The following is a 10,299-nucleotide window of genomic DNA, read 5'->3' on the forward strand; positions in this document are numbered from 1 at the left end:
TGTTGCCACTTCATAGGGCGAGAACAGGTATGAGGAATAAAATTATTCTTCTTAGCATCACATGCATCTCGTTAATTATCAATTAGTATATGATTAGTTATTGAAGATTAATAATTAGGCTCTTCATGTGGATTCCATAAACAAAGGATTGTTCTTTTTGCTTAATTATCATTAAACAATGATAAAATGAAACAACCTCAAATGCTTATTAAGTACTACTCTTGGAAGTTTGTTGAATTACCTCGTATAAAATTGAAGCAAATCGTCTCATTATTAACAAGTGTTACCATGTTTGTGTGTCATAACCCTAGACCCTAAACTCGAAGTTCGAAACCCTAATGCTCTACTCCATAAAACATAAAACATAAAACATATCATCTATTCATATTATAATACGTAATTAATAATAACTTCATGACTCTTAATCTCGAAAATTTCTCATGTATTACATAAATAGGGAGTTGAGTTTTGAATACACCTACTTTAAAACAAGTGGCTGGTAGAGCTTGAAAAGGATTTGGAAACAACCAAAACAACCATGATTCTTCAAGCAGAAAACTCCATCAGCTAACTTATACCATCCAATAAAGTGGCAGTACTACTACACTAATAGAGACCAAGTAAAAGGAAAATATGATTACTAAATTGACCAGTTAATCCTTGGGACCATGCATGCATGATCCCATCAGCTGCAGAAGCAGCTTATATATAAAATAGAAACATCAATGACAGCCAGAAAACAATGGTAAGGAGGGATTTGGATCTCATCCGGATCCTCACATCTTATCCGTTCATCATACATGATATGGTAAAAAATCATTTATTTAAAATTAAATACAAATAGTACCTAATGATTTTTTACCATATGATGTACGATAAACAATTAAGATGTGGGACTCCCTAAGAACCTCACAAACAGGATCCGGAGAGGATCCACGTCCGTGGAGGACCCTGACTCCATAAGCTTTCAGTTCATATACACATGTAAGCTCACGGACAAAGATAAAGAAACACTGAAAGGAATACACTCACATGACACACCATGCAAACTTGAGAAAATCAGAGTTACCTTTGCTTTATTAAATTCACCTGTGCCCTACCAAAAACTAACCACAAAACCAAAGAAAATGAAGTTTTCCATTTTCTTTTACCACAGTAAAAAAATTTACCAAATTGGCGAGCTCAAGCTCCCAAGAGAGGCATTACAAACCGTAATAAGACTAAGAGAGAACACTAAAATACATTTATTTGCTCTACACACATTACTAGTGTTTTGCAACATTCCAATGAGGCAAAGACCATGTTATATATACAAATGCAGCTCCTACTTTCTTGGGATTTTGGCCTCCTATTGGCATTGGGAAGATTTCAGTACCTCAGGGTTCGAGAAGCTTGCTTGCTCAGCAAATAACGCAAGAATTTGGATTCTCTTCCATGCTTTGCACATAGTAATATGTAGTCATGTGGGGGTTGTACGCTTTGTACGCCTTGACGAGCTCTAAGACGGGGTCTGGCTCCTTCTTCTTCTCTTCTTCTTTCTTTGGCTCCTCCTTCTTCGCTTCTTCTTTCTTCGGTTCTTCTTTCTTGGCCTCCTCCTTCTTGGCCTCTTCTTCTTTCTTTTCTTCTTCTTTCTTTGGTTCATCTTTCTTGGGTTCTTCCTTCTTTGGTTCCTCTTTCTTAGGCTCTACTGCTGGTCCTACTGAGATTATATGTGTTTGCCAGTATTTGCGCAACTTGCTCACTACAGTCACTGGGTCCACGCTTCCGATCACTGTTAATTTCTTATCCTTCATGTCCATGGCAATGGAATCGATGCCTACAATTTGCAGGATCAAAACAATTAATTGAGAATTTCAAGTGTTCAACTCTGTTTTCATCTCTACTATCTCAAGAAGAATTGATCCATATGAACCCTATATTTTGTGGTGACATACGATCAACTTGCTGACAGAGCAAACTAGCAACTCTAAACCCTGCAGAAACCATACACAGATTGTTTTCCAAAATAAACCCATTCATTACTAATATATTTCTTTTATACAGAACTCCGAAGGCAACATGGATGACCAACTCCGACAACAAACGGCAAGCTTCTTCATCATCAATGCTTGAATTTATGCTCGACATGCTCATGCATTCATTACTTGTAGATTTTTAGTACACATTTCAAAACCTTCAAATTGAAAAACGAAATAAAAGAGACAAACATTAATCCAATTCAATACGTAATATTCATAATCAAAGGAGCTTTTACCCTTTTGTTCCAAACGAGGTTTCTGTTCTCGTATCTTAGGACATTAACCCAATTCATTACGTATATTACTTGTAAGACTTCTAGTACATTTCAACCCCTTGAAATTGAATCACAAATTATAGTGCACACGTCTGCAAACTACACTGCTAGCTAGCTGTCATCTTCTCCGAAATTATTCATATAAAGAGGCTTGTTTGAAGAATTTTATGTGTTTCTCTTTCTTTCCTCATCTTTCTGTTTGTTTTTTCAACCAATTAAGTTGTCATATATGAACAATAACAAAAAAGATAACTTGTTTGTTTTTTCATACAAAATTGTGCATTCCCATCTCTTGCTTCTTTAGGAAACTAAAGTGGAGAAATCTTCCAACCACTACTTTCCATCCAAACAATTACAGATGACATAAATAAGGTAAACATTTAAGTATATTTATACCAATTATTAATTAACATCATGAATTTGGTCCAAATTAAGAAGCTTGATTAAATCTAGTAAAATAATGATATCTTTGTACCAGAAACAGTAGAGACTGTCTTGAGAGCCTTCTGCTTGGCTTTGTCATCAGGCAAATCCAAGTTCAGTACAAACTTCTGCAACAACAAAACCACAAACACCAAGTGATCTGATTAGCATCACACAAACACCTTCCAAATCTGAAGAATTCTTTCACGGAAACTCCAAAACTGCAATAACTAAAAGCAGAATTTTTGACCCTTTCAAGATCGAGACTTGTGTGCATAATTAGGACCCATCTGATTAATTAAGCTTCTAAAACTGATAAGATTTTAACCAAAACCCATCAACAATCATGCCTAAAGCTCCTTAAAAACAAAAGGGAAAAAAGATTGAGGAGAAAAAAAACCCAAAAAAGTTATCAGAAGAATCAAAACCCAAAAGGGAAATCTTGACTGCAAAAGTAATGAATATTCAGAAAATTCAATAGTGGGGAGGGTTTCAGATTCCAGACCTTCATTTCTAATTGCCTTCTTTTTCCAGAGAAAAGCAGAGCAAAAAGAAAACCTGAAAACTGAGATTGTGAGAAGGAAAGCTGTGAAAGAAAAAAGGGAAAACAGAGATAAATGCAATTTGTTCAAATGGGGTGTTGAAAAGAGAGGCCAAGACGAAATCGAATAATGCTTTGTTGAAAAGGCGAGCGAGAGAGAGAGAGAGAGAGAGAGAGAGAGAGAGAGAGAGATGAAAAAGAGAGGAGGGGGTTTGGGCACACACCAGAAAATTTCCGTATCAAAACAAGCAATGCAGAATAGGAGAGAGAAAATAGAGGGTGGAAACTGAGATGGAGAGAAAAGATAGAGAGAGAAAGCTCTTGTGCAAGAACGTGTTCAAGAATTGTGTGCGACCAGTGAAGCTATCAAGCTACTTAACCGGTAAAGTTCAGCTATCACAGTCACTATCCATGGCCCCTTCGGAACTTGAAACTGCAAATCACGCGCGAACTGTTGGCGCGTCAATTTACTCTCTGACCTATAAGCCCCACCTTCTTGAAATGACTTCTCCCAAATTTGAAGCCTCAAAAAATACCCTCTCTGTGATTATGCTTATTGCCAGCAATTTAAAAATAAGGGTAATACTAACCACACGCTTATTTTTACTTTTCACACGTTATTTTCAATTTTTAACTGTCAAATCGAATGAATTGAAAATGATCAATGACAAAAAAAATTAATAAGAATGTGTGAAGAATAAAAATGAGTATGTGAACAGCATTATCCAACAACATTCTTTTTGTTGCATGAGCTTCCATTTAGTACGAGACGACCTAAATTAAAACTCAAGATAATTCTATTTTTTTATTCTATTTCTTTGAGTTGTTGGGCATTATTGAGTATATGTTAGAGCATTCTCTTGAAGAATTTTTTAGTGTTTATCAAGAGTTACATGTTTTTTTAATACGTCACTTAGTATTACGATCTAGTGGTATTTTCCTTCACTCATAAGTGAGATGTCTTATGTTCGATTATCGTTAAAGATGCAATTGAACCACATTATTGTTAACTCATTGTGAGGCTTAGTCTACCCCCTTCCCTCCTTAATGTAGATAATATTATTTGTTAAATTTTTTTTTAATACAACAATATATTTATATTGAGTCTTTTAATAAGAGTTTGAGGGAGCATGATACTTATATATAGGCATCAGGCAATCGAAGTTTGATACTTATAACACTTACTACTACATTAGTATGAATTTAAAAACTATCATAATTATACTTTTTAACAAAATTAGATTACACATAAATTTGAATTGTGTAGTGTTAAACTTATTTTTATTGTTGTTACTGTGCATGAAAATCATACCATTGAATTTATTTGAATAAGATCTTTAATATGAATCCAATATTGATTATCATTAAATATTTTATGTTAGTACTTGAAGGAGATCAAAAGTATAAATCATAGCAACATTCAACAAACTTAGAAAATTTACACCACTGATCTCCAACGGCTAATTAATCTGGGTTGTCCATTTGGCTTAAAAAATTGATCCGTTGACAATTTAAAAGAGTGAGTCGTTGGCTTCTTTATATACGTAACAAAAAGCAGCGGATGCTATCTACACATCCCATTTTACTTCTCACATACCCTTTGTTAATTTCTGTTCGTTGATCTTTTTCAATTCATCCGATCCGACGGCCGAAAATTAGAGGAAAGTGTGAGAAGTAAAAAAGCGTATGTGGATATCACACCCCTATTAGTATCACAACTAAATTTTATGGCCTATTGTATGAGTTCAATGTATTAGTATAACAATCAAATTTTCCACCCACCAGTGGTGGATCCAAAAACTATTATTTGAGGTGTCAATAAGAATAGAGCACATAGTGTACAATTTTTTTTTTTATGACATGAGGTGTCATATTATCGAGTCTTATTAGGCATGAGGTTATTTGCCAAGTCATTTTGCACACCTATCAAGATCTCATCTTCATGAGTAACTAACATGTTCCAAGGTTATTCCTATATGAATGCTTACTAAAGGAATAGACTAACAAATTGATTAATCTCATTGCATCCAGTTAATATGTTTGTCCAAAAATAATGATGCTTTGTTCATTCTCTGAAATTACCATTTCATTTACTTTGCATGTTTAGATAGTCTTTTACTTCATTTTTTTTCTCCCTACAATTGTGATCACAACTAACAAACAAAGCCAAAAGTAAACAACATTAGACCTAGACTGTAAACCAAAACTTTCGGCCAACTAAAAATTATAAAGAAGTAAAAGGATTAATAATAAGAGAGGGAAGGTTGGCAAGCGTCACAAGTGTAGCGTGCAAAGCATCCCCTGCAGCCTAGCAGTCCAAGCTCCTCTTTGAGACATTTTATCAAAAAGTTGTAGGGCAATATGTGAAGGGCAACTCCAACCTTCAGAAGGGCAACACTCAAGTCGTCTATGGAAATTCATCGAAGTTTGGAGGGTCAGTTGACTCCCCTTGACCCTAAGTGAGTCCGTCCTTGCCACCCACTATAGGAGTGTAATTCCTATATGATGAGTTCAATATATTGGTATCAAATTCACTTTTTCTAGCTTAATGTGGAAGACCTAAGAGATGGAGGAAATAAATTTGTATTAAACTTGTCATTCACAATATTCAAATTTAAGATCTTTCATTTAATGTGAAGATAAATGCCACTAAACCAGTGACAAAGGTCTTTTAAATTATCCATACAAAAAAAAATCCAGAACTGCTATTTGATCCAAGTGTGACAAAATAAATGTTTATAAACATCAAAATGTTGTATCATAAGAACATAGTGACATAATGACATGCCCTTGGATATCTTAGTTTAAGAGTTGGGTAATGGCTGAACTAAGCTAGTAAAAGCACTCTGATAACTCTATGTTTTATACAAACTTTTTTAAAGATTTCATTTGGAGGAAAAAATGTCAACTCATCTTTCTTATTAGTGTGAAGTTCCTTTGTCTCCCCTTGTATTGATAAGACAAAATGGTATTTGTTTAATGTCTTACGGTTGAGAAAAATAATCGAGAGGCCATTTCAATTACGAAAACTAAATACTCTTAAGATTCAGAACAAGATAAGCGATAGAGTGTTGTTGATTCGATTTTCATTTCTGTTAATTTGAGAAGGAACTGTGGTTTGCTATGCACACTTCTCCTATTCTTTAAGCTCCTTAATTCCCTATTTATATGGTTCTAATTTTTTTTACACAGTTAACTAGCCTCATTAGACTAATTTATCCATAATTAAGCATGCATTGACCCATAATGTTTCCAACAACTTCAACATGGTCAGTTGCCTATGCCTGAAATGTTTACAAGTTCTAGATTCAAACTTGAATCCAGTGTAAGCATGGTATGGCAATATAATAAAGAATGATGATGATGATGATAAGTACCTAATATAATAGAGAATAAGCACCTAACTATAGGTGATAAGCACCTAATTATGTATTATATGTAAGGGGTAGGTACGGTTTGGTTTTATCCTATTCCACCCTCAAATTGGAACGGAACCAAAAAATATTAGCAGTTCGGTTCAATGCGGTTTCATTTAAATTTATTGAAAAAACAGTACTGCTCAGTTCACGATGGTTCTGGTTCAATTCATGCCGGTTCTAAATAATGAATCATTTGAATCTTAGAAACATATATTTCGAGCACATAAAAAAATCAAAAGATTTTTATAATAAAAGATAGTAACTGGATCATACAACGAAGAATATGCATGACCAATCATAAAGAATGATGAACTACAATAGAAGAAGATGAATGATGAACTACAATAGAAGAAGATTTAAAAATTTATGGCACCAAAACTTTACAAAGTTGGTGAATATTATTCATATCAACAATTCACAAAAACAAACACATAACTAACAAATTTAGCTTACCAAACTCATTCTAGTTATTAATTTAACAATCTAGAAACGAAAGACTGAAGCACTCTTGTTAAGCAACGGGATCAAACGGTTGAAATTCACAAAAATTCTCATTACCCAATTAATTATTTGAATTCATGGTTCGGTTCGGTTCTAAGCGGTTCCGCTAACATGAAAACCGAAACATGAACTGGTAAGAACGGTTCTATTTGGTTCTTGAATCTATGTTGATTTTTTTTTGTCAACAATGTTTTTTACAGTTTATTTTATTATGGTTCGATTTGGTTTCGCGGTTCCACGATTTTTATGCCCACCCCTTGTATGTTTCAACAAATAATTTTCTTTGGATGGATCATTTTGTATATAGCCTTTTTCTTATGGAAAACTAACCAAAAACCCAAGAAAACTTTTCTTTTAATTATCAGGACAGAATTTTGCAAAAATGTCAATCCTGCCCTTCACACATATAGACAAGATTGCTCAAAGTAATGCTCACAACAAAGTTCACATGACTTCACCAAAGAATACATCCAAAAGAAGAGAAAAGAAGGCTGACACTTTCAGATTACATTGGAATGCAAAAACCAAGGTGGAAAATATTGCAGCAACCAAGACAACATGGATTCACATGACCTTTATTAAAGCAAAGACAAGTCAGCTAGATTCCAAAAACAGTGCTGACAGCTTTCAGAAATAGTGTGCTGTTACCACTCAAAAAGTTATAAATAGATGAAAAATGATTTTGTTGTTTTAGGAATTAGGTTTTGTATATAAGGGAGCTTTCTCTCCTATACAGAAGACACATCTAACTCAACATATCTCAACACTTCACAACCTCTCAACACCTCAACCACTCAACACCTGAACACCCTACTCTCATACTCACACCATCTTCATACACTCAAGCATGCTTAGTCTTCATAGCATCCTTGTAAACACTTCCTTGTAAACACTTTCTTGTAAACAACTATCTTTGTAAACATTCTATATATCAATAAAAGTTCAAGTGTACATATTCAAGCAATCTCCAAGTCTTAAGTAAGCTTTCTTTTCTTTCTTTAGTGTGTTTGCTTAATTAGACTTCTAGTCCAAAATAGGGAAACATTATTGTAGTTATATTATTAACTTGCTAAACTGACGATCATACTTTGTTCGAGCACTCTGTTATAATTGAATGTTTGCCATACAAATAACTGGACATTAACCAGGGTACCTCTGAGTTATTCGCACCTCTGAGTTCAGCTGTTAAGGCCTTATACTTGTAGTGTGAGTGGCCGTCATGCTGAAACATGTCGAGTTCCATGTGCAAGGTTCTATGTCTAGTTGTTATAATGGTCATCCGACTATTTAACCGGGGCTGCTTTGCGAATTTTGTATCAGAGCCTTATTTAGCATTTTAATACTATAATTATAATAATAAAGTACCTTGAGGACTGAAGTCATTGATACAACTAATATCACACTTGTTTATTTTGTATGAATAACAAATATTATTGTCCCTATAGACCATGTCAACCACAATTACCAGGTATTTATTGTCCCAGGCATCCAGCTATAACTAGCATAAAGAGAAGATTAGCATATATATCCAAAAGAATTATCAATACTTTGAAGAAGCAAAAGTTTTATCTTGATTATCTTGAACATCCTTCATTTATTCGTAGATATAATAACACAGAAGTACAACATTAAGTTTTAGAAGCAAAAAGAGCAGCATATCAAGTTTTAGAGACCTTGAGAGAAGAAAGAGAGTTTCTAAGAAACCAGTTAGCAATAACTTTAGAGAAAGGTAGATTATAGTTTATGATAGATTATCTTAATTTAGAAATTAGTGAACCTCAAAAAAGAAAAATAACTTTAGACCAAAATAGTTTAGTTTGTTATTTTCCATTGAGAAAGCATAATCATATTTTGCATAGTGAAGAAAATCCACAAGCCAATTGACACACCCTGACCGAGATCAAGGCATGCTGGCCGTCACGTAAGAGTGACGTAACCATGTGCACAGTGCGGAAGCAATAGAGATAAGAAATATACGAATAATTAAAAACTGAAATACTAGAGTGCACTACTAAATAGGAAGTGATAGGAGTTAGTTACAACAGTAAACACTCATAATCAGAGCATAATAAGTCTAGGTGCAGTCCAGTAGGACAAGTACTAGTTATACAGTACCAGGAATTTCCTACTATTATTTAGGTAGGTCAGAACTATCGACATCCTCAAGCCACTAACAGCAAGCTTACTTAAACGTGAGTGGGCAAAAACAAATGTTTTACAAAACCATTTCATTTATCAACATATCTAACCCCTTGCTATAAAACATGTATAATTTTTCCCAGAATCAGAATATAAGCATATACATAAATATATATATATACATAAATATATATATATATATATATATGTAATCATAACATTTCAATCATGCTTCACATAATCATAAACATATGTATGCCATGCCAAGATATAACGGAATAAGCAATTCAGGTAAGAATAATTTCATAGAAATAATACATGTGAGCCAGAACCCCTATGGTAGTTTGTACGGCTGAATTGATAGCTCAAAAGTCACTCTAATCGGAGTCACTACTATGACCTATACGGCAATATACTGCACAAGAGTCGGAACCAAACAAAAAGGTCTATACGACAATAATGGGTGTGATATAATCATGCTCAATACTACTCTCACATAATAGCCGGGCGATAAATCGCTAGTCACCTACGAGTCGGAACCATAAAGAAGGTTTGTACGACAAGACTGTGCACCTAAATTGGATCCAATATGAGCATATGGTGCGGGAGGTGACATAATAAACATGCCTGTATCATATCTTTGGCTAACTCATAATCACCCTAATTGCAGTTTTATGAGCTCAACATTATTCAATTACATATCACATCATTGATGATTCATATAACCAAACATGACTTACCTGGGCTTACCTGAGCATCCACAGCACCACAATTATATATATGACGTATCACACACCAATTCATAAACGAATTATAGACTCATGTGCATGGCATTCAAGGCATAAACATTTAAACATATTTTTCTGGGGAAATATCAAGTATATAATATATACTGAAAACCAAAAGCCCACTCATTGGTAAGTTGAAGGGTCATAGCCCCCAAGTCACCCTTGGATATGCTCGTCCTCTAGATAAGTCTCACT

The 10,299-nt window shown here is 34.2% G+C and overlaps 1 protein-coding gene across 1 annotated transcript; it reads right to left on the reverse strand.

Moving 5' to 3' along the window:
- Positions 1–1,050: 1,050 nt before the first annotated feature.
- Positions 1,051–3,609, reverse strand: LOC126628528 (heavy metal-associated isoprenylated plant protein 39-like). Its single transcript, XM_050298249.1, has 4 exons — positions 3,482–3,609; positions 3,222–3,274; positions 2,769–2,844; positions 1,051–1,816 (listed from the first exon to the last, which is right to left on the reverse strand). Exons 2-4 carry the CDS (start codon positions 3,225–3,227, stop codon positions 1,401–1,403), a joined length of 498 nt encoding a protein of 165 aa, XP_050154206.1. The 5' UTR covers positions 3,228–3,274; positions 3,482–3,609; the 3' UTR covers positions 1,051–1,400.
- Positions 3,610–10,299: the final 6,690 nt, after the last annotated feature.

Source organism: Malus sylvestris, chromosome 7 (assembly GCF_916048215.2).
Source record: "Malus sylvestris chromosome 7, drMalSylv7.2, whole genome shotgun sequence".
Taxonomy (NCBI): domain Eukaryota; kingdom Viridiplantae; phylum Streptophyta; class Magnoliopsida; order Rosales; family Rosaceae; genus Malus; species Malus sylvestris.

Coding starts and splice junctions, on each gene's coding strand:
- LOC126628528 (XM_050298249.1), bottom strand. Junction 1,817..2,768: donor GACAGTCTCTACTGTTTCTG/GTACAAAGATAT, acceptor TGCAAATTGTAG/GCATCGATTCCATTGCCATG.